The 24,835-nt window shown below is 41.0% G+C and overlaps 4 protein-coding genes across 5 annotated transcripts; 3 read left to right on the top strand and 1 right to left on the bottom strand.

Moving 5' to 3' along the window:
• Positions 1–2,697: 2,697 nt before the first annotated feature.
• LOC115446207 (transmembrane protein 209) lies at positions 2,698–6,732 on the top strand. The gene is made up of 9 exons (XM_030172779.2): positions 2,698–2,912; positions 2,989–3,117; positions 3,518–3,693; positions 4,085–4,484; positions 4,692–4,807; positions 5,225–5,328; positions 5,420–5,642; positions 5,787–6,103; positions 6,497–6,732. Coding segments are annotated over exons 1-9 (1,605 nt in total). The 5' UTR covers positions 2,698–2,910; the 3' UTR covers positions 6,635–6,732.
• A 406-nt stretch (positions 6,733–7,138) lies between these two features.
• LOC115446208 (pachytene checkpoint protein 2 homolog) lies at positions 7,139–8,824 on the bottom strand. Its single transcript, XM_030172780.2, has one exon. It carries the CDS (start codon positions 8,714–8,716, stop codon positions 7,430–7,432), a length of 1,287 nt encoding a protein of 428 aa, XP_030028640.1. The 5' UTR covers positions 8,717–8,824; the 3' UTR covers positions 7,139–7,429.
• Positions 8,825–9,949: 1,125 nt separating this feature from the next.
• LOC115446199 (guanine nucleotide-binding protein subunit beta-5a) lies at positions 9,950–15,610 on the top strand. 2 transcript variants are annotated; one of them, XM_030172768.2, is made up of 5 exons: positions 9,950–10,318; positions 12,115–12,266; positions 12,749–12,867; positions 13,377–14,049; positions 14,341–15,610. In XM_030172768.2, the coding sequence occupies exons 1-5, from the start codon at positions 10,198–10,200 to the stop codon at positions 14,350–14,352; spliced, it is 1,077 nt and encodes a 358-aa protein (XP_030028628.1). In that variant the 5' UTR covers positions 9,950–10,197; the 3' UTR covers positions 14,353–15,610. The 2 variants fall into 2 exon arrangements, with proteins under 2 accessions (XP_030028628.1, XP_030028629.1); XM_030172769.2 differs by having other exon boundaries at positions 12,130–12,266.
• A 1,828-nt stretch (positions 15,611–17,438) lies between these two features.
• Positions 17,439–23,487, top strand: LOC115446192 (neuroplastin). Its single transcript, XM_037439195.1, has 5 exons — positions 17,439–17,694; positions 20,029–20,167; positions 20,428–20,662; positions 20,842–21,206; positions 21,930–23,487. Exons 1-5 carry the CDS (start codon positions 17,625–17,627, stop codon positions 21,940–21,942), a joined length of 822 nt encoding a protein of 273 aa, XP_037295092.1. The 5' UTR covers positions 17,439–17,624; the 3' UTR covers positions 21,943–23,487.
• Positions 23,488–24,835: the final 1,348 nt, after the last annotated feature.

Raw genomic sequence — 24,835 nt, forward strand, 5'->3', positions numbered from 1 at the left:
GATCCTCGGAGGCGACATAGTGCTTAGAATGTGGCAAAAAAACGCAATACAACTCCGTATTTTATTGTGATTGGCTGAGAGACAACACGCAACTAACGCATAACCCCCTTATTCATAAACGTTTTTTATCTAAGGACGAAGTAAAGCTGTGATAACAAGCTTGTTTCTCAGTGCCCAACGGCACTGAGAAATATACGTTGTGATTGGCTATTATTGTTGTATCTCAATATTAGCCAATCACAACGGCCCTATGTCTACGCACTGAGAAGACTGCCATGCCGTCAGCACTGAGAAACAGACTTGTTATCACAGCTTTACTCGGTTGTTAGATAAAAAACGTCTATGAATAAGGGGGTTAGTCATTCGATCAATTACAAATATCAAAACTAAACGCCATCGACTTACGTCTCGCGTTTTTTGGGACATTCTAAGGGGGTAGCAATGTCGACGCGAACTTTAGAATATAGAGTGACATCAGACGTTTGTATAGCTCTAATGACGTCTATATTTACGTGCGCGTATGGGAATACCAGTTCGTGGTCTCCACTCCAAAACCGAGCTCCATCGGCTATCAGTTCTGCGAGCTTGTGCCCTGCCCTCTCCACGAGGTGGACAGGTGACCTAATACAAGTCGCAGGAGGTCGCTGAATGCGGGCCGCTTCCAATAGGTCGATCTGGAAATCTGGGGGAGGCCCATGTTCAGCAGTGGACATCCGGCAGGTGATGATAATGATACGAATGGGTACATGTGGGTACCAGTACCAGTGAATAAGCCTAGTAGGGGCACCGTGCAATATAGCGTCTCGAACGTTTGTATTTATTTTAAATAGACTAGAAGTGACCACAGATAATTGTTTCATCTCACACACATGAACATCGTTTCTCTGCAAGCTATAACGGTTTCTATTAGCAATATATATAACTCATACTTAGCGAATCACAAACTAGACAGTTTACCATAGTTTAGATTAACGCCGAACGCAGACGACCGACATTTCGGTGTCGAATCTCCAAGTTTAGTCTGTCAAAATCGATGCCTGATATACGATTATACCTACTCGATGAAATCGATACTAACAAGTAATACATATTAACTCTTGTTAGAAGCATCCTGCCCACAAGGGTAGGAATGATTCTAAGATACTTGGTCAAACTACAATTAGTTAATGTAAGGCCGATTTCTCTATCTGATGTATAATGTGACGATATCTCATATCATGTTCCATTTTTGCCAGACCGATTGTTTACGGTCGTCTACGTGCGGCGTACTAGTAGTAAGATAGTACCAATGGCGAAGGCGCAGTTTTGTCGGTGGCCTCAGTGAGCCACATATCATGGAAGGGAAAGTGCGGGGAAAAGAATTGGCCGCCGACAACCCTAGCTAATATATAGAATGTTGCTTTACTGTGATCATAATAATGGTTTTTGTTATGAAATAAAATATATAATCTCGTTTCATTTGTGTTTTTTTTTATCTCAGATTTTTATACTAGAAGTTGTGTCATTGTATAGGGTGACATGAAAGTTAAGATAAATTAGAGCTATATCCTGTAGACATTTACGATACTAATATTACGCAATGTTATCTATATTTTCCTGTATGTGGTGCAATATAACAGTTGTAATTTCTTATGTTTACGCGAATATTAGACATTAAAATAACAAACGTCCTTGAAGTATCGACTAACCAATGCGGGGACTGAAAAAACCATGCCAAAAATAGTCCCCCTAACCTTATCTTTAAAAAATTATAGATAATAAAGAAAATTAGAGACAAAATTCCTTGAATAGAATAATCGCCCGGGATTGTAGTTATCTGTGGCCGGACAGCATAATATTTGTTTGTCTCACGTAATATTAGATGCAGATGAGAAGTCCTTGCATTATATTTAATCTTTGATAAAAAAATATATTTTATACTAGCTTCCGCCCGCAGCTTCGCCCGCGTGGATTTCGGACTTCAAAAATGGAGGAGGTGCTCAATTTGTCGGGATGTTTTTTAATGTATGGTGGTATGCAGGTGGTCTGTTTGTCCGGTCAGGGTCTGATGATGGGATCCTGGTGAAATCGAAGGAACTTTTAACCATTAAGGTTGCACACGCGACGGAAGCTTAAAAAATGGAGTAACTTCTCCCGTTTTCCCAACATTTCCCTTCACTGCTCTGCGCCTATTAATTGTAGCGTGATGAAAAGTAAGTATACTATAACCAGCTCAGGAGTATGAAAAATAATTGTACCAAGTTTCGTTAAAATCCGTCGAATAGTTTTTGTTTCTATAACGGTTATACAGACAGACAGACAGACAAAAATTTGACTAATTGCATTTTTGGCATCAGTATCGATCCCTAATCACCCCCTGATAGTTATTTTGGAAATATATTTCATGTACAGAAATGACCTCTCTACAGATTCGTTATAAGTATAGATAAATAGACATCTATACTCAGAGTATTTTTTTACGAGGCCAACACATAACCTACAAAATATGCAAGTTCGCAGTCGCCAGAAAAGGCGCGAATTATAGTGAAGTCCATGTTATGAATTATATTGAAAATCATCGATAACGGATATTCAATATTGAAATTAAGTCGGTTACTTAACACAATATTGCGAAAAATAAATAATATTAAATGTTTCCTTACATATGTATTTAAAAGTATATTACCCTGTTTGGGTGAAAGAGAAATCAGAAAAGTGACATGGATTCCCGCGAATGCAGCAACATGCCTATTGTGTCAAAACTTGAATTTTGACAACATTGCTCCCTTTGTTGCTCCCTACCTGCTTGATTCTTCTGAATCCGTGAGAAATGGTACAAAATAAAGTAAAGAAGCATTTTTAGTATTAAACAATAGCATTCATGAATAGGAAATTAATCTTTGATCGTACAAGATAACATCCCGAGCCGACATGTAAGTAGAAATATGTGTATTTTGAGTGTGAATTGTGGTAAGTGGTGGCCGATAACATTTGCCGGTGCTGTGGTAGGTCGGCGAGTCCCCGCGGCGCGCTGGTGCGACGCACCATCGACCTCAACTATGAGAACAAGAAACGCGCCTCCGCCCTCAAGTGGATTGTGATCAACGGCGTGGTGTTTCTTCTCTTTGCTTATGATCTGTAAGTACAAACATCTATTTATTAAAATAATTCATAAATCCATTATTATAACTGTGTTTAATGTACTTACCATAGCCAACTTGTAGTTTGTTACAAATTGACAGAGGCTTGTATTTTAACGAACTATTACCAAGTAATGTGCAGTCCAATTAAAATGTTATCCTTTATATACATATACACAGGCTAATCTCGGATCAAAACATACATGGACTGCTATGGTTGGTTTGACACCTTGTATATGAAGTTTGCTATTCAGGTGTATCCAATAAACATCCCTTTTAATAATAAATTCATAACCTTCATTATAGATGTCAAATATCATGTTACCGTTTTATTCTATATGTTGCCTATCAATCAGTGAGTTATGTTTACATTTACAAGTAATTAACAATGATGACAGATGCAGAGTATGTCCTGGGCAAACAACATTGGTGCATCATGTGGAACTGGCATTAGCCGTGGTGGCACTGGCCAATCTGGTACAGCATGCTCTCAGTGCGTTACCACGCCGTCGCACCCGTCTGGCGCTGTCGCCGCGCCAGCAACGCCTGCTGGGACTCAGAGACACTGATTTAGGTATTAAGTTATATATCAAAATAGTACCTACTCTGAGTGTAGTCATTTATTTATAACCCTATCTCAAAACTTCTCCCTGTATATTTTCTATATCCATTTTATTCAAGGGTTTATCAGTATTTCAATACAAAATACAAATACTAATTTTTGAATTTTCCATTTCAAATGAAAAGACAAAATAATATTTTTTCGATAATTTTTATGTTTTGTGAAATTGTACCAAAGATTTTCTACTTTGTATAATCTTAGAAATCTGAATTGTAACAGTCAATCAATGGTGGTGATCAAATATTTAAATAAGTACTTCAAATAAAGTACAAAATGCGTTTTTAGAAAAATTATTTAAATACAACTATTTCAAGTATATCACATCTCTGCTTTTATCATACAGATCGTTCACTTGAAGTGTCACGGGTAGAGGAAACTACAGCAGCCCCACCAACGCCAGACCCGTGGCCCGCAGAAGCACTGGCGCTGTCGATGTGTGCGCAGCGACGTGACACTTCGCCTGGGAGCGCATCGCCCTCCCGCCTTTCACCTGGCTCACCACTCTCGCACTCCTCCCATTCCCCACACTCTTCGCATTCCCCACACTCGCCGCACACTCCACATTATTCGCCACAAAATACTCATTATTCTCCAAAAAGTATCCATTATTCCCCACAAAGTATGCACTATTCTCCCCGGAGTCCACATTACTCTCCTCATAGTCCGCATTCCACGCCATCTTCAGAGCGTTTTCCTCGCGATGAGTTTATTGCAGATCGCCGGGCGCTCGCTGACTTTCTTAGGTTCGTAATGAGGGCAGATTTTATTGTTTCTTCATATTTTATGGCATAAAAGAGTTTAGGGATGGATATAAAGATGATTTAGAGAAAATTGAGTGTATTTTTATTTATTATACTCTTATTCCTATTCATTTAATAACAAATTAAGGTATGGATGATAAAAAAATATGGATTAAACATTTATAGCTAGATTCATATTATATTTCACAGACAGGAAGAGGCGCGCGGGGTTGCGATGGACGCGGCGTGGGGAGGGGCTCAGCTCTCCGCCTCACTAACCGCGCCACTCGCAGCACCTGTCTACCAGTTGGCTACTGTCGACACTGGTGTGTGTCATCATTTATTCATGAACATCCATGGGAACTTCATTGCCCTTTAACGATTTTCATCCTAGCTTTTTAGAAGTGGGCTCAATTTAAATTTGTAACAAAAAACTAAATTATAAAACCCTGTATATTTTTAAATCTTAGCATTTTCCCTTATGTCATGACCTTTTGTAAAGATAAGGCAAGAAAATTGTTTAAAATACCGGTAAAAGAAATGAATTCATAACTGGGTTTTATTCATTAATTAAAGAATAATGTTAATCGGAATAAATCCTAGAAATGTAGGATGGAGTATAACTTAGAGGATTCAAGAATAAGCTGAATAATTTCAAGTATTCTACCGATGTATCCTACAACTGGCTTGATCATTTGTGTATTATTGTTCTGGTTAATTTCTAAAATATCATTGCCCTTCAGACCGCGGCACGGAGGAGTCTCGCGGGTCCCGCTCGCCGCCCGCCTGCCGCCGTCTGCAGCTTGACCCGCAGCGGCTCACCGACTACGACCTCAACCTGCGCCTCGTAAGTATTGAGCATTATCCCAACATGCAACAGTGGGATGGGTATAAGTATATTCAACTTAATTATGCCATTTATTCAAATCTCGTAACAGTGGCTCCATGCAACAATATTTGAACGAGTGGTGCGTGAATTGGCGCGGCTGGATTCAATGTTGGCGAGCGCGGGGGCAGAGGCACGAGCAGGGGGAGTGCCCCTCGAACGGCTGCAAGCCGCCGCGGCCGCTCTGGGGCCTACAGGCGCTACCTGTTTCGCCAACTTGCTACCTTTCCTAGAGCCTTTTGCTGACCAGCGTTATGCTGTACAAAGGATCAGAGGTAATGTTAAGGGATAAATTTTGTTATGAAAATTGAAAATATTTGTCCTAGTCCAAATTGTAATGCTTGTCATGAATAGTTTGTCATTTAAACTCTAAATTATATAGTGCATGATAAATTATTTTTATGTTTATCACTGAACAGAGTTGTCGCGCGGCGGCTGCCTGAGCGGGTACAAGTGGGACGGCGGCAGTGGCGAATGGGAGGATTCGAAGCCCACAGATGCAGAGCTGGTGCTGCAACTATTTGCGTCTTACCTAGACACGCAGCTGCCAGGCGGCGGTGGCGGCTTGGGCGGGACGGGCGGCACGGGCGGCGCGGCCGTGCGGCGCCCTTTCTCCATCGCGCACGTCACCAGCGCGCCGCAGCCTGCGCCGCGTGGTCCGAGGGCGCTTGCTATACACCGCGTCACGCGACGCCCACCGCACTATGTACTCGCGCTCGGAGATGAGACTATTGAGGTAGGTTAATAGTCACTTTGCATATATTGTTAATCATTTGGTTCAAATTCCAATGAAAGAAAAGCTAATTTGTTTAGTATTAACCCGTGAGGTAGCTGAATGTTTGCCGGCAAACATTGACAGCTACGCGTGTGACGGAAAAATAACCTTATTATGTAGTATATATGTAGTATATAAGGTTATAATCCCGTGACACACGCAAATGTCATGTAGCTGTCTTGGCTCGCCGGCGAGCCACGAGAGACCAAGAGTTAAGGACACTAACTGTAACTTCAAACTTAAACGTGACAATAATAATCTTGCTATGGATGATATGAGTCAACTAATGGACTCGCCTTATGGTACTCTTGCAATTCTTCCTTCACACATATAAATGTATGGTCGATTTTGTAGGTATGCCGCGGGCGTGACAACCTACTGCGTTCGCTATTGGTGTTCGTAGCGGCGGCAGCACGCTCCGACCCACCCGCCATACAGCGTGTCCACCTCGGACGCGCAGGACTCAACCTGCTCTGGGTCATCGGGCGGTGACAACCGCACAACCCTATTAGCATTAATAAATTTATTTTTAAATTTTTACTGTTTTTTTATCTAATGAACATAAAATGAATGATCAATATGTAATTCTGCTTATACTGTTTTATTTCATAACTAGCAATTTAAAATTGTTGCTCATGGCTGCATCAATAAAGTATTCTTCAGATGTGCATCACCTGAATCATTAAGCATGTATTAATCCAGAATATTTTCTATATTCACAATTTTTTGTCAATAGTTGTGATTGATTACCTACTCAATTTCCGAACATCAATCATTCTCATATAAATACAATTTAAAAGAAGGATAATAGGAACCCAAAGGAATGGTTAAAATATTCTTTGCACAATTTTGATTTGAAAAATACATTCAATAATTTTAAGCATAATTGTAAAATTTGAATAATGATTATAAATCTGAAAAGTGAAACTTGCAATCTCGCAACACCTAGAATTTAAACATTTTAAATTAAAAAGATATGAAATAAAAACGAGTCAGTTTATCTTATAATTTTAATTAGTTCAATAATTGCTTGCATATGTAAGTTCTTATTACACAAATTCAACCTAAATTTCTCTAGTCTTATGAGAAAGATAAGGCAATAGATATTTGCCAACATTTTTTTTATTACACTATGGAATACCTTCTAATGGCGACATTTCACTTCTACTTATATGCTAATAGATTAATATATTCCAGTTTATACACGGCACTACATAAATAAGTACCAATATATCACAGATATCAAGTAAATATTTCTGAATACATCAACATTAGAACTGGAATCATTTAGTGTCCGTTAGCAATTGGTGCACAGTCTTCAGCCAGTGCCGCCGCGTCGGCGAGATGTGCCAGCAATGCTGCTCGCAGAGCCTCCACGAACTGCTCTAGCGACAAGGCGAGACCGCGCGGCGCGTGCAAGGCCACCGCCAGCAGCGGCAGGCGACGCAGCGCTCGCCCCGACACACCGGCCGTTGCCGCCTCGCGCGCCACAGCCCACAATCGCAAACTGGCGCGGGAACCTTCACTCTCCGCAAACCGAGCGCCCTCCAGCACGTTTATGGCGAAAACACGCTCCCGCGGTGTAACCGAGCCGCGCACCATCAGCTCCGTGCAGCACCCGCGTAGGATCTCGTAGGCAGCGCGTGCTGACGGCGTTCCCACGTGTCGCTTCAGATCAGCGCGGTCGACGAAAGCCACGTCGATGGCGCCGGTCACGTTAGAAGTGGTCAGCACGAGCGCGTTCGGTTGACGCCGCAGTCGATCAAGCTGCGTCAGTAACGCGTTGACCGCGCGTATAGAGTCTGTGGGCTCGAGACCGGCTAGTGCGGCGCGACGCGCGGCCGCCAAGGACTCTACCTCGTCGACCAGCACGCACGCCAGCAACCGCCGGTCGGCAACGATCTCAGTGACTCGCTCGAACAGCCGCGCTACTAGCTTACCGCTCTCTGCGAACCACTTGGAAAAGAGGCCGTGAGCATTGATCTCGATGAGCCGCGCGCGTGGAAAACGATCGCCGAGGCGCACAGCGAGTTTCTGTGCTAGCGCGCGGCATAAACTTGTCTTGCCGGTACCGGGAGGCCCGTGGAGCAACACAACTCGGTTACACCCGATAATGTGTGGATCGACACCGCGGTCCGCAAACTCGAGGGCTGTTTCTACAAATCGTACAGTGTCTTCTTTCAATTTGGAATCATAGACTAGACTCTCCCAAAGGCCATGGAACTCCTGGGCAGGCAACGCCCACACGTCAGCTGCAGCAAACTCCTCTCCGGTAGATGCATCAGTCATCGTGTCGGTTTCGGCACCGAAGGTGTCCAGCTTATACACATGATATACTAGTTCTACATCTGTTATGGACACGTCAGTGTCGTGGTTGACATCACAGAAGTTAATAGAAGCGATGTGCTCCTTTAATTCATCATTATCGTCAAATTCAGAATTATTCATACAAGCACCCGGGGTCAAACACGCAAAGTTAAGTAAATGTGAATGCACGAGTTCTTTAACACGTTCTTTGCTAGCTCGGCTTTCTTTTTTTTGGACCACTTCCACATGAAAATGTGAATTATTCATTATAATTAAATATTAAATATAACCTTTGTCACTTAAAAATCAAAAATAACCGTCCATGTTCCACTGTTTCACAAATTTGAAATTGTCAAAGTACAAACAACGAACGCGAAGTGGGATGACAACTAAAATACAGTACTGCCAATATAAAATCTTTAAAATATACGTAATGCTGTAAAAGTTAATAGGCTCGCTTCGACTTCTGCACGTAAAATAACGCTTAAAAGGCATGTTTTATTTCTTAAACCATTTGTATTTCATTTTCTATTAATCATTCTGATCAACGAAATACATATCATATATGAATGTTTTTATTAGTGTATTGTTATACATTAACGTATACTGTTCAATTATTCGAATAAACCAGTTTTCTAAATACCTATGTCTCTCATAAGTATTATTGTGATTTACACGCAAACATAATGCTTTCATAGGCAGCTAAGTAATAAATATATGGAGTCTGCCAGTATTGGGTGGAGAGCTTTCTTATAACTAATTGACTGACAGACCAAATGCACATATCTTTAGTCTTTTTATCACACAAGATATGAAAAATATCACCTAGATTTGTGTAGCTAAGAAAGTTACGGACATTAGTAGTAAAAATTATATCTAGTAACATTGTTTGATGTTGCTAGCATACTATCAAAAATTAAAAATATATTTTTTTATAAACGCAGCCAAGAAATTTATTAGATTTATAAATACCAATTTCATTAAAGAAACGAATCTAAAATGGCGACGCTTATTATGTTCTCTCGCTTATACACTAGTGCCGTCTGTATTCCCTCACGCGTGTAGGCGCATACAGAAAAGTAATTAGTCTTGATTTGCTTGAAATATATCGAGGGTTGAAATGATAATTCGACATTATATGCAAAAAATTTTCTGCACTAAGTTTCATACATATTTAAAACAGTTAAAATTTTTCGAAAAAAATGATTTTCCGGAGTTTTTCCAGACTGGAAAATATTTATGTAAGCAACACTATACACAATTTTTTACCATGCAAAGATGAGCAAAAGTAAAAAGTATGATTTATCTATAATATTACTATGAAAGGTTCTCAGTTCTCACTTCTCAAGTCTGAAGAATTTTTCGTACTCAAATATATGCTTGAAAGAAAGAACAAGAAGAATTTTTTTAGAAAATTTCCTCAATTTTTTGGGGTTTTGTTTTTACTTAGCGTTAAGGTAAATATTTTTGATCGTTGGTAATCTTTAATCTAATGTCAATTTGACGTTTCAACTGGGCGAGAGAGGATTGTTATCGATTCCATTTTGGCTTTGAAAAACCCTTTGAAACCTATAAGATCATCGTCAAGAATGATTAGAATTGAACATGATTGAGTTTTCGGTGTCGCGATAGACGAAGAGGCGGGTGTGACCGTCGGTACAGCTGGTGCAGCGGGCCGTGCAGGGCGTTTGGTGCGGCCATCGGCCGGGGATGCGGTGGTAGAACGTTCGCGGCGAGCACGGCCCGGTATGGCGGCCGACACGGCGGTGGCAGCGAGTCCTGAGGACACGCTCGAATCGCTCCTGCGCGAGGTGGAGGCGCTCAAGCAGAAACTCGAAGAGGAACGCCAGAAACTCAACGATGTCTCGCGTGAGTGACTGGACACAGTACAATTCTTTCTATGTTTCGCATAGTATTGTCACATCCTGGTTTTGTTTAGTTTTTAAACTCTAGAAGATGTTTTAGATCATTGTAGTTGTTATAACTAATATTGGTTTAGTTCACTTATGACAAATTACAATATAAACATTACCTTGCAGTATCCAGTTAATAAGCATTAGATCATTAGTTTACTACTTATGAAACAGGAAGTGTATAACGAATTGTTACATTAGCAAACTTGAGTGTGTAAACCAATGAGATATCAATTCAGTGTTGCAAAATTGTTTCTAAAATAGTTAATGCTTTGTGTGGTAACTACATCTTAACCCGTGAGGTAGCTGAATGTTTGCCGGCAAACATTGACAGCTAGGCGTGTTACGGAAAAATAACCTTATTATGTAGTATATATTATGTAGTATATAAGGTTATAATCCCGTGACACACACAAATGTCATGTAGCTGTCTTGGCTCGCCGGCGAGCCACGAGAGACCAAGAGTTAATGAAGTGCTTTATGTTCATATTATAGTAAGTTAATCAAAATTCTTTAATTACTCAAGGAAGCTCATGAAAAGTTTTGATACAAAATCATCAATACATTCTGTAGGTAACCGTGTCTATTTATATGGCAATAATGGTAGATATCAGTCAAGCGTGATATTTCTGAAAGGAAACCCAACACAACATATACTAATACATAAGTAATATAATATCAGCCCTGTATTATATACCGTCCCACTGTAGGGCACAGGCCTCCTCTACTACTGAGTGGGATTAGGCCTTAGTCCACCACGCTGGCCCTCAAAAGTTCCCTATAAAGAACTTCTGAGGTATACAGGTTTCCTCACAATGTTTTCCTTTACTGTTAAAGCAAGCAATATAATAAGATATACATTAAGCATAAATGCAGACTGCACATAGTCCTAAAAATTATAATTTTTTTCACAACTAACAAAAGGGAAGCCAGCAGGGATCGGTTTATATGGACTCTTTCGCCACTGGTAGATATACAGTAATCTAGCTCTAATTTACCATCAACTTAAGAATATATTACCTTGACAGTATTATACTTCACCATATTACCATGAATTGGTTGGCTGCTGGTAATCCCTAATACATTAACTGAAAATTACATATTGGTACCTTCTTTTTAGCTTCCCTTACTGGTTAACTTTAGTCATTTAAGGAAATTATGTCGAAAAACATGCTACTTTTAGCCTTGTAACATGATAATTCTTGCTTTGCAAATGGAGACACTATTTATCTGGTTGGTAAATTATTGACATAAAACAGCAAGCTCCCTATTTCTGGTTGAGCTGAGTCTGCTAAGTTTGTTGAGTTGAGATTAGTGGATCGGTTCAATGAGAAATGTGTGCATGATGTAGAAAATATGTCAACATTGTCACACACAACTTTGGCCAATGCTTTACAGTCACTAATATAATATCTTGACTCTCCTGACAGTCCTTTCTGGTTTTGTTAGCTATACTATAGGTGTGTGGCCATTCTTCCATAAGAGCAGAGCAGTACAAATAAATGTAATTTTTCTGTAGTAATAACAATATATTGTTAATGTATCAAAAATAATTAATCACAACTGCCAACTATAAGATATATGATTAGTGATGACATAATATATCATTACCATAAAGTTTTGATTACTAAACATAAATGAAGTTGCATGGCTCAGCTTGTCTATATAAGCAATAATGGTAGTGGTATTATTACCATCACTGCATCCAACTATTTAGTAATTTGAAGACAGACAAAGTGTAAATGTAAATAGTTGTTGAATGGACAGTGTCATGCGTGGCGGAGAGGCTGGAGCCGATCACGTTCCCCAACCTGAAGCTGCGGCGCGTGCTCAAGGGCCACCAGGCTAAGGTGCTCTGCTCCGACTGGTCACCAGACAAGCGACACATTGTCTCCTCTTCACAGGTAAGTTTTTATTTTCACGCAGCTGAGTCCATATTATATATTGTGCACGATAACCTGGTTGGAAATGGAATAGTCTGGCAGGACGAAAACTTATGGATGCAAAACTCAAGGCACACACCTCTCTCTTCCGAGCTAGTCTATTGCCTATGAAAGACATGCAATCTGAAGCTAGTTTTATAGAGGAAAGTAAATGAGCAGTTGGTTCACATGATGAAGTGATCACTACAGCTTAACTCAAAAGTATACTTATATAATATGTATACACTTCAGATTACAGATTGTAAAACTATGATAAAAATATTTAAAATGATTGTTTACTTGATGAATTATTGTTGTGTAACTCTTCTTGCCCCATCTTTACTCCAATAGAGGGGCATTTCACTATTTTTACTCCACATTGCTTGAAGCAGGTTGCTTGAAACTATTTAGCTTTGTTGTTACAATAATCATTTAAACTATGATGTTTTGAAATATCATTACAGGATGGCAAAGTGATAGTGTGGGATGCATTCACTGCTACCAAGGAGCACACGATCGCGATGCCCAGCACCTGGGTGATGGCCTGTGCGTACGCGCCGTCCGGCACTCTCATAGCTGCCGGGTGAGTTTGATTGGCAGTCAGCCTTGACTCATTAAATATTTTTGACTTTTTGTTTATTGTTATGTGATTATAGAATTGACTTCATTCAGTCTCGTGTTGTGTTAGTTAAACTTACAAAAGTTTCTATAGGCCCAACAGATGTCCTGCTATAAAAAGTAGATAAAATCTTAGAACCAGAGCACAGAAACAACTACTTGGTCCAATTGTGAATCTAAACTATCCAGGAGAAACATAAAATAAAATATAATAAGAATAAAAAAACAATTATCTGCTAAATTCACATTCATCAAATGTGTGAAGTTAAAATTGTTGTTAAGTTTTCTTAAATATTACAATTTTCTGCCTAGATTTTCTCTCTGCAAGGACTTTCTACAAAGTATTAAAAAACTTAAAAATATAATAATCAAATTGGTTAAATCCTTCATAACTTATGACATAGACAAGGGAAATAGAGATTCATTTATAAATTATATAATCTAGCAAAATAATGCGGTGTTCTAATTCCACAGTGGTCTGGATAACAAGGTGACGGTATTTCCGGTCGGCGAGGAGGAGCCCGCTGCGCGCAAGCGCACTGTCGCCACGCGCACCTCCTACGTGTCCGCTTGTCTGTTCCCGCACACCGACCGGCAGCTGCTCACCGGCAGCGGCGATGGCACCTGCGCGCTCTGGGACGTGGAGTCCGGCCAGCTGCTCCAGAGCTTCCAGGCGCATACCGCCGATGTAACCAGCCTCGACCTGGCGCCCTCCGAGATGGGAGATACGTTCGCGTCCGGCTCCTGCGACCGCTCCGTGTTGGTGTGGGATATGCGAACCGGACAGGCCGTGCAAGCGTTCGACGCGCACCTGTCCGACGTGAACGCGGTCAAGTACCACCCGTCGGGCGACTCGCTGCTCACCGGCTCGGACGACTCGTGCTGCCGGCTGTTCGACCTGCGCGCGGACCGCGAGGTGGCGCGCTACGGCAAGGACAGCATCCTGTTCGGCGTGAACTCTGTGGAGTGGTCGGTGAGCGGGCGGCTGGCGTTCGCCGGCTACAGCGACTACACGGCGTGCGCATGGGACGCGCTGCGGGGCGCGCGCGTGTGCGTGCTGTGCGGCCACGAGCACCGCGTCACGCGCGTGCAGCTCGCGCCCGACGGCACCGCGCTCTCCACCGCCTCCTGGGACTCCACGCTGAGGGTCAGTTGCACATACAACTCGCACTCGACAACACTCCGTAGCCTGTCATCCGAAATACATGTTATCAACTGAAAATTTACAATGCAGGACAATATATTATAAAACTCAATAATGAAAAAAGCAAGCCACTGGCTGGATGGTGAGCGATAGGACTACCTATTAACAACAGCACACCACCCGAACTTTGAATTACAAAGTATTGCGCATCAACGCACTGTTTGTCACCTCGAGACTTATAATGTTAATCGGGCATTGGCATGTACCTTAATCCTGCATTTATTTTTGTTTCAGATTTGGGCGTAATTGGTGTAGAAGATCAGGCCGAGATATTGGAAGGATCTTCGCGTGCGAACGATGTGGCTGCGTTTATTTATAGTTGGAGTAGTCTGCGGACACGAGTTCCGCAGTCCGCCGGGAGTGAGGGGGTGCGTGGGGCGGAGGCGCGGCCGGTGTGGGCACGCGGCACGCGGCGCGTTCATTGTTTCAGTTCATTCCGTCGTTTTGTAGTTAAGTGGTGCGAGGTGCGGAGCGTGTGCGTGCTAGAGTGCGCGGATGTTGTGTCGAGTTTGTTATAGACAGTTTCAGTATTCTTGAGTGTTACGTATGTAGTTGTATAGCGTTTGAACTGTTTGTGCTCGGGCGTATCCCTTGTTCACCCGCTGCGCAGCGGTTTCGCGGTCGCAGTCACAACGCGCGGTACTGTGACCGCGATAGTTGGGGCGTCGAAACGCGCGCGCTCGTAGTTTGAATGCGGTGGCAGTCTCCGCTATTTACAGCCGCGAATTTAACCAAACGCGAGGTTTATGTAAAAATTACACGCGTTGGGATAAATTCTGGTCAACGTAGAAGTGGTGGTGATTGTCGCCATGCAATTGTATTGTTATGATGCATATAACGCGTACATTTCACTGAAGTAACGTTATTTACACTAGGACATAAAGTGACATTTTTTTCTTGAACGCGTTTATTTGTATGTGATTCAATGTTTCGTTATTATATTAGTAGTGGAGAAGGCGTCGCGACGGGCGCCTAGATAGGTTCGTGCAGCGCCGAGCGGTGCGCTGGCGAGCATAGAGAGTGTAGATGCCGAGATGCGCTTGTTAAATACAGTTGGCTTGATTCACATCCACCGCAATTCTCATATTTTTCCGATAGATCTGATAGACGTGATTGAATGAATAGCGAGCGCAACGAATAATATCAACGAGTCAAGAGCCAGACCCGTTGATGTTTAAACTGACGTTACACTCGCCGCTCAATCAACACATGATAGCATTTCAGATGCTGTCACACATGCAATGCTGATACCTGGTAGGTGTGAGTCGAGTTTTAGTAGGAAGCCGACGACGGCATATATTACCGATAAGTTCCAAAGATACTGTGTTGTAGTAGTTGCATTAGAGCGCGTGGCCCGCGCTGTATCGTGTAATGTACATACTAGTGTCGTGTGACGTCATTCTGCGAGTATTCATTTGGCCCGGAGTTTCGGCGGCCGGCGAAGCGTGAGGTTTGCCGCCGCCCACTGTTATATCTATCAACTACTCAATAAACTTGGATGTTATTATGTGTTTTAATTGTTAACCCTGTAGAGTATTTCGAAAACATTTTGCCTTATACAGACTGGAATGCAATCAAGAGTACCTACTCTTGATTGCTTGTTACTTAACAAGCAACTAGCAATCAAGAGTACCTACTCTTGATTGCTTGTTACTTAACAAGCAACTCTTTGGAATTGGGATCTATTTTATTTGCAAGGTGGTGTTAGACCAAAATTATGCTCAGATATCGTTTTTAAAAACTAAAACAAAGAAATTAACAACGCATGTTCTTTATGACAAATAAAGCAAATAAGATATACTAATCCTAAAACACATTTCAGCAATTAAAAATAGCATATTTTTGCTGGTTATTTTTTTTTATTATTATTAATTAGGTACTTTTTGATATCTCATCATGCCTAAAAGGATACAAAATAGTAACCAGAGTATCATAATTTATAATATACAGTGTTTTCTCTTTGTACAGTGTTCTGTAAGTAGTTGACCGAAAAGGTATGAGACATAGAGGGAATATTTAAGGCGATACCTCAAGGTCCATTTTCATACATTTTGTTTCGGCTTTAATCTGGGTAACTAAACAAGTATTGGCAAGTAAAGAAGTAAAGAATTTCGTCATATTAAATTTTAAAGGCCGAAATATCCATGATTATTAATTATTTTTACGTTTTTCTTTCAACTGCGAGAACTAATCACTAACTAGACGTGAATTTAAATTCTTTACTTGCCAATACTTGTTTAGTTACCCAGATTAAAGCCGAAACAAAATGTATGAAAATGGACCTTGAGGTATCGCCTTAAGAAAAACATTAAATTTATTGTTTTAGATCTTGTAGTTTTTTTTATTTTTTTATTTAGGATGAAATCTTCCGACCATGTACAAAAAATTTAAAAAATCTATTACTATGTTTTTTCGTTTTCGCAAAAATTCAAGATAGCGAAAGGGTTAATTATAGCCCATACATGAAATGATGTTTAAAATATATATGGGAAATAGCATGGCAAAAACACTGAGCAGAAACATCGTTTCAAAGAGAACCATTATGCTATCATGTGTAAGTTTTGTAAGAAGAAAATCCCAATAAAGGTCTTGTAATTCAGTTTGTAAATGTTCAAGTCGCCGTTATAACCAGTGTTGCCAGGGCCCTTGAGTCGTAAGTTACGTTTCGTTTCCTGAAATGTTACATTTTTGCTGCAAAAGTTACATTATTGTATTTTTTTTTAATTTACGCGTTTTTGGGGCAAGCATTTTTGTAGCTGCGAAACCGCGGGAACTCGCGAGGTAGGAAATGTGCGCGCGCACACTCAAACAAAATCAAGTTTTAATATATGCAAGATACGTTTCATTTTGTCATGGCGAGCCATCTCTGAGTGTGATATGGAGTGAAATACTTTTTAGACCCGCCAATTTTAGGTGTGTTCAATTTGGATGCGTTGAATAGAAATGGGTTCGTAAACTGTTTACAATAAAAATGTTGTATTACAAATCTCGTTGTTCTCAAAAGTTACGAAAATTGCCTTAAATATAAAAATTACTTACATGTTACGCGAGGAGGTCAAAAGTAACGAAAAATGTAAGAAATGTAACCTTCTGGCAACACTGGTTATAACAGGTATGTAAACTGTATTGCTAGCCTTTAAATATTTTTCCCACAAAGGTTTTCCTCAGGGTAGCGGCGGTTAAATGGATATTTAATTTTATCTCACATTTATGCCAAAAAAAAATATATAAAAAGTTTTACGAACAACGACATCCATGATTTGTTATAAGTGGAATAAAAATCGCTGAATGTTATAAATCTTAACATGTCTGCTATGGAACGCATTTCAATGCGCCATTTCCCGTATCTTTGGTGCGTCATTATCTTGTCTAGCCACCATTGTGTGTCATTGTGCTTTTACTAATGCTTTGAGTACCATCGATTTATATCGTTACGAGCGTTGCGTGTCGGGTGTGCTCGACGAAATCTCCTCGGGTTGTATTTATTTCGTATAAAGTGTACCAACAAGGAATCAACCATGCTAGGCCTAAGATATTTGTCACTGGCCCTTCTATTTTTAGCCAGTGCAGTGCCTACTAAGGCCCAAGGTAAGTGATTTTTTATGATAGCTCGATTGATAATTCGTTATCCACTAATCAATAATGCGTTGAGATGGTGGTGTAATAGTGTCCCAGTTTGTGTGGCGCACGGCACCAGGGCGCGCCGATGTACGGCAGGGCTAGTTCGCGCATGATGTCATTAGACGATTAATGGTTTTTGTCCTTATTTCATTGAATGCAATGTGTGTCGTTACAAATTATTGATTTTAAGGCGTAGGTACTCGTTGACGGGTACGGAATGCGTGCCTAGTTTGTGAGGTACCCCATTGTATACCATCAAATGTACTGCAAAGCAAAATACTTTAGTTTAAAAACAACATAGGGTCCAATAATGATAATGAACATTAATTAGCGCAGTGTGCTTTTCATTATTCATACCAGGACGCAGCCTGTTTACGCCTGTGTCAATGGTGATTAAAAACAGGATTAAAGTAATTTGTTATTCATTGTTTGTGCCTGGGTTTTGTTGTTAACATAATAATGTAATGTCAGTATTTGTCTACATTTATGTAAACACGGGGAGAATAATATGCGATGCAGTAATTGATAACAGACTGATAACAATAAAGTATTATATTGTACTGCAGATAATGTGCGTACATAGCGCTCACTCCCCGCGCGCCCCTGTCGTTCACGCCTTCAGCTGATCTGTTTTGGCGATGTGTCGCACAGCGCACTACACACAGCTGACGGCTCCACAACCGATCAGCTGATCGAATGACTACATTAGTATGAACTGAATGGACCTTCAATATCTCACACTGTGGGTTGTCGGTACTCATAGTACCTTTGCTGATGTATCTAATATAATTTGTAATGTCACCGTGGTGCCGTCACTTGATGCATGCGGCCGGGCACTCCTCTCTACCTGCATCACTGTCAGTCGCGTAAACAGCTTGTATACATTCCATAAACGTGTTACGTGTGAGCACAAAGTGCTGTGGTGGAGGTGGGCGGGCGTTTCGCATGGCTAGAGCGGTGATGGTACGCAGAGGGCGGTGCGGAGGCGCGCGTGACGGTGCCGGAGGGCGCGCCGCTCGTGGTGGAGTGCGGGCTGCGCGTGGAGCAGCGCGCCGAGTGGCGGCGCGACGGCGGCGCCGTGCCGTCGGACATGCGCGCCAGCGAGGCGGCGGTGGGCGGGCGGCTGACGGCGCGGCTGCACGCGGCGGCCGCGCGGCCCGCGCACGCCGGCCTGTACTCGTGCGGGCGCGAGCCGACGCAGCGCGTGCGCGTGGTGGTGCAGGCGACCGCGACGCCCGCGCCCGCCGCCGCCCCGGCGGTCCACTCTCCGCCTGGTACTGGCGGCTCCGCTCGCGCTCGCGCACCCGCTCGCCATCGCTGTGTCCGTTGCGCCTCTGCGTTCATCTTCGAGCCTCTCTCGTCCCAGTTCCCAATACTTACTATGGAATCATAACAACATGGCTCCCCCTCTTGTAGTATTAACAATACTTTGATGGTATGGAGCCTGAGTTGGATAGTGTAGGTAGTCTCGGCGCGGTCGCCAAGCGACGGCGCGGCGGAGGGCGCGGGCGGAGCCCGGCTCTCGCAGGCCGACGCTTGCCGTAGCCATAGATGCCGCTGGTAGAGAGGGCTTGTCCCGTTTCACGTCTCTTGTTTGTACCGTAGTAGTGCAGTAGTATTTGCGCGTTGTCAACTTCACAGTACGTAACATTTGCTCGGTATTTTTAGATAACATTATATTTTAGTAGAGCTAATAAACGTAGAATGTATGTTAAAAGCTTAATTGTTATTTGTCGTCGTATTATCATATTTTCTCATTTTTGAAAAAAATATAATAGCTATAATTTGATTGTGTAATGCGAGACGTTGTACTGTTTGTGGCTGGTTGGGCTCTAATCCTCGACCAACTTAGACGCGGAAAATGTTGTTATCGTCTGTCTTTCCTGATAGTAGCGTCAATGCCAACAAGTACGTCATACGCCAGTTTGTCGCTTCCGAAATAACGATCAGTACAGTGTACACACATGTAATGCAATTCTACTGACAGTATGGTGGTCACTTTGTAGGTCATCCAATTAAATCCTAAATCAATAATTAATTGCATATCCTCGAGAACAAGCTAAATAATTCCATTGAAGGAATATAAATAAGCATAAATGTAATTGTTATATTTATATGAAGTTCGCGCCGCACAGGTACAGTGAATATGATTTTAGGCCACATTTTACGTCATACAGATTAGATTCCATTATTTGCTGTTGCTAAGTTGATTGTAACGCGTACATTAGATAACACTTAATTTGTATTGTATAGTCTTAATCAAACTGATGTACATTGTTTAACTGAAGTTTATGTATCCAGATGCAGTGCCCGACACGGCGGCGCAGTCCGAAGGCGTCGTCCCCAAAACCGTGACGGTCCTTGCGCCGACCATGTTCAAGCTCGGCCATGCGATCTCACTCAACTGCAGCAGCGATGTGGCAGCCGACAAAGTTATCTGGTATTGCTATTTTTTTTTATGTATTACATGTCCAGAAAAGCAAGACGGTCACCTCATAGACTACCACAAACAGTAATAATATAAAACAACCCGGAAAAACTCTTTCACGAGGACGAAGCCGCGAGCTAAAGCCAATCAAACAATAATGCTCTGTAGTACTGCATTGCAGCTATAGTGAGCCGGTTATGGATGTTATCTGTTATTTATCAATGATTGCGTCTGAGTGACGTGGTGGTAATTATTACCAAATATAATTACAGGAAGAAAAACGGCACTGAAGTTGAGAAGCTGTCGGATCTGGCTGGCAGGCATGAGTTAAAAGGCTTGACATTCGAGATAGCGCACGCCAAAGAGGATGACTTCGGTAACTACACGTGCGCAGAGCGCGGCGTGTCCGGTGTCGCGGGCGAGTGGCAGCTGCTTGCGCGTGCGCACGCCAAGCTGCCCACCGACACCAACGTCGTCGAGGGACAGAAGCTCAAGCTCCAGTGCAAGGTACCTACAATCTTAGGATGTTAGTGTGGCCCCAGAATGTGAAAATAACTGTTGAGCTCAACTCTACCTTAAATATGTACAATTACAATATATTATATTAAATAAATTATATAAATATGGAAATAGGTATATAACAATGCAATATGTTTGTTAACCAGTGTTGTAACATTGTTTAACAGTTGATCGGCAAGCCGTACCCGCCGGTGACGTGGACTTTCACCAATCAGACCGACGGCAGCAACGCGACGGAGGTGACTGCGCTGCTTGGCTCGCGTGTGCTGCTGCAGCGCAGCGAGCAGGGTGTCGAGTTCGGCGAGCTGGTCGTGGAGGCTGCAGAGCGCGGAGACGCGGGCATTTACACGTGCACCCCTCAGGATGGAGTGCCCGCCTCCACGAGGCTGCGTGTGAAGGACATGTACGCGGCGCTGTGGCCTTTCCTCGGAATCTGTGTTGAGGTGTTCGTGCTTTGCGCGATTATACTCGTGTACGAGAAGCGTCGCACCAAGCCCGAGCAGGACGACTCCGACACCGACAACCACGACCAGTAAGTACGCACTTGTAGCATATATGTAACTGTAAATAGCTTGTCAATTAGACCTACTAGAGAACAAACATTTTATAGATTTGTTTCCTTCCTTGAATATAGTATAGCGTCGTAATATATGTAATTAACTAAAATTTCTGATTCTTGGGTTAGATTTTGGGTGGCGGTTACATAATATTTATATTATTATAATATTTTGTAGCTACTAGTATGAGTCACACAGTATTGTCTGACAAATAAAAAAAAAATACATTTTATCAAATGACCCATTTGATAACTTTTCTTCAAGTATTATGAAAGAGAATCAATGTTTTACATTGTTTATGTACATAACATAGAATCAGATTTACTTAGACATAAAAATGTAACCAGAACAGCTTCTAAAAAACTCCTCAATAGGTACTATTAATTTTAATTTTATTTATTAATAACGACAGTGTGTACATTACCTAAGAATATAAAGAGTTTGTTTGAACATGCTAATCTCAGGAACAACTAAATCAATGTTGATTTTTGTTTTCCTTGGAAGTTACATTACTCCTAACTGAAAATATTTATCTCAGAAAATCGCTTTCACGCGAATGGAGCCCCAGGAATTAAACATAAATTACTATTATTACTAAAATTCATATTTATTGGTATCTAATTCTGCATAATACAAACTGTAGACTAGGATGGTGACTCTGTGCTCTATTCTGATCCTCACGGTCTATTCTGTTGCAGGAAGAAGTCGTAAGCTGCGCGGGCGCCGGCTCCCTCGGCGCGCTCCACTCTTGCGCCGCCACCGTTATGTTCATAACCATACTTTCATCTTTAGAAAGAAGGCTATTATCCGATCTATGGCGAAATTTACAAACATGTAGCGTATAGCCAGTTTTTTATGCAGTACAAATATTCAAGTACACTGAAGTACTTATAAAATCGAAGAAGGTGGATTGTCAGGGAGATTTCTCGGGACCCTATGTCTACTCCTTCCCTATTCGTTTCGTCAGGCTCAACACAGGCCCAAATTACATTATATTATTTCCGTCAAGACGGCCGGGAGGGATGGTATCCTGTGGCTCATTGCGAAGATTAAAAATTTCTTCATGACAAGGCGTCGTTAGTATTCGAAGAAAAGGTCTGCTACAACAATGTGGCCAAGAAGATTTCTCACGTTATCTGATAATTTAATTTATAACATGATAAACATGTTTTGTGAATTATTTTTTGCAATATCTATATGGTCGTTGAGTTGGAATGAAGGACATCATAGCCAGTGTAATTAATAATCTTAACATCTGATGGCCCAAGGTAACGAAGTATATTGCTAATATAGATTTCTTGTTACTACTTTGTGTAGTTATTGCTTTCCACCAGTCATTCGTCTCGCCAATCTAACATTGAGTTCTTTGATCGGATAAAGCCTAATGACTTAATACCCATGTAAGGAAAGAAACATAGATTTCTAACTTAACATTAAGTAAAAAATACAACTGTAAAGTCGATTATATACCGCAGATATTACTAAGAGTATGGAAACTTAATAAACTAACATAAAAAACATTAGAATAGTTAGAAACATTGTTATTGTTTTATTTTATATACATATATTTATATAAGATTGTTTTAAATGTTATTAAATGCTGATGTCAAAAAGATATGTGGCCGATGTAAATATTTCAGTGTGTCACAAAACGTTAAAATTTCTATCGGTTTAGTGCATTTAAACGGGCAATCTTGACGGGCCGGCATAATTCCAGCGACCGTCCAGGCCAATGTGTTCTCGCTCGAGTTATGATTGCTTAGTGCTATTCTATGTTATAGGCATTGGTTATAAAGATCTAAAAATTACTCATTGGGTAGTTATCGCTTAGATAAATAGTGAAAGGCCGGTAACTGCGTGGGCTTTAACTTTTTCGGCCACAACCGTGGTGCGTTACCTTCGAGTAATCCGAATTTTTCAGTCTTACTTTTCACTCTTCCCCCTAATCCCGTCCGCGGTGATGGCCGTGTCTTGCTAGCACATAATATTGGTTGTCTCGTATTTATTTTTAAAAATAATCTTTTAATAATTAATTTGACCTGTCATTGGCGTCTTTTACGCGTGAGTGATTAATAAATATTATTCTTTTTTATTATTTTTATTGTTTTTGCACGTAGTCCGAATAAAGTGCATATTGATAAAATTGAGCTGTTTTTACTGTTTGTCTACAATTTAAAAGACAGAGGAGCGGGCAGCGGAGGCTTGCGATCGACGCTGCTTGGCATTCGAATTGTACTAAATAAATCATTCTAGTTACTTGTGATGTTTTATTTATCCTTGAATTTGCTTGGCAACGTCAATACTCGATGGAATTTTAGTGATTTTATATAATCTGTTCTGAATGGATCTCCGAAACGTCTGAACTAAGCCGGAGCCAGTAGCAAAAGCTATTTGAAAATGTAGGTGAAAGCATGATTCATGTAGTGCTGCAACAGTTTGTTTTTGGAAATAATATTGCATATTCACGCTTTTTTATCCCCGACGGGGTAATTAGAGGCGTCATTAAAACATTCACTCTGCCATATGTATTTAGTTTCATGATGTGATAGAGGCTGGCCTATTGTCATTTCGGGGTATAAAATCGTTGATGAAAAACGGACCCAACAAAAAACATCACTGAAAAAGTACAGGGAAAGCAAAATTGTTTACTTATTCCAGTTATTTCGGTTTAAAACCAAACATCTGAAACTATTTTAGAAATATTTCTATAGTATAGAAATATAACCATATAATAATTTTCTTTGCTTCATAGGTTACAAAAAAAAACTTGAGTTGAGAACCTCCTTTGAAGAAGGTTAAAAAAAATAAGAAAATGGAGCATCCTACTTGCTAATAATCGTAGGTTAGACTTTAAGTTAGACGCATTGTCCTGATACATAAATATATGTATTTAATTTCATAAGTACATAGGTACTTTCTGTATCACGTAGGTATTTCGAATAGGATTTTTATACGTTGTCTTATCATAAACGCTGGTTTCGACTTCGCCTACGTGACAAATAAAGAATTGTATAAAATTATGTAATTTCTTCAGTGCCATATTTGTTTACGATTGCCTTTTTCTGTGCTCGTATTCGGGTCAAGAGGCGAAAAATAACAGTTCCAATATAATTTTATGCTTATGGTTATTTTATCCCGAATGGGTACGCAGAGGTAACAGCGCTTAAAAGGATTGCCAACCCCGGATGAAGATCAAAAACTACTTAACCAATTTTGATAATTATGCCACTAATGGAAGCTTCATTACTCCCTGAGTACTATAAGCTACTTTTTATTTGGAGAATAATAATAATACGTACAAAAATAGCTTTTCTTCAAACATTTACTACTCCTGTTAATTACTTAGCTCTCCAATAGTAGAATTTTATCTATAGAAGTCGGTGCCGCGATGGTATTGCGTTGCGGTTCGACTGTCGTGCTATTTTTGGTTCGGTAGGGATTAAATAATTTTTCTGCTATCAATCTCAAGTCTAGAATTGAGTCCGATAAACGACAAGAAGGTCACCCCCTTTAACATGTCTTCTGACATAGCTGGCAGAATGTGGATCAACCTCTGCCTACTCATGAAGAAGGAAATGGGTGTGATTTTTTTTATAAGAAACCC

This window comes from Manduca sexta, chromosome 16, assembly GCF_014839805.1.
Source record: "Manduca sexta isolate Smith_Timp_Sample1 chromosome 16, JHU_Msex_v1.0, whole genome shotgun sequence".
Taxonomy (NCBI): domain Eukaryota; kingdom Metazoa; phylum Arthropoda; class Insecta; order Lepidoptera; family Sphingidae; genus Manduca; species Manduca sexta.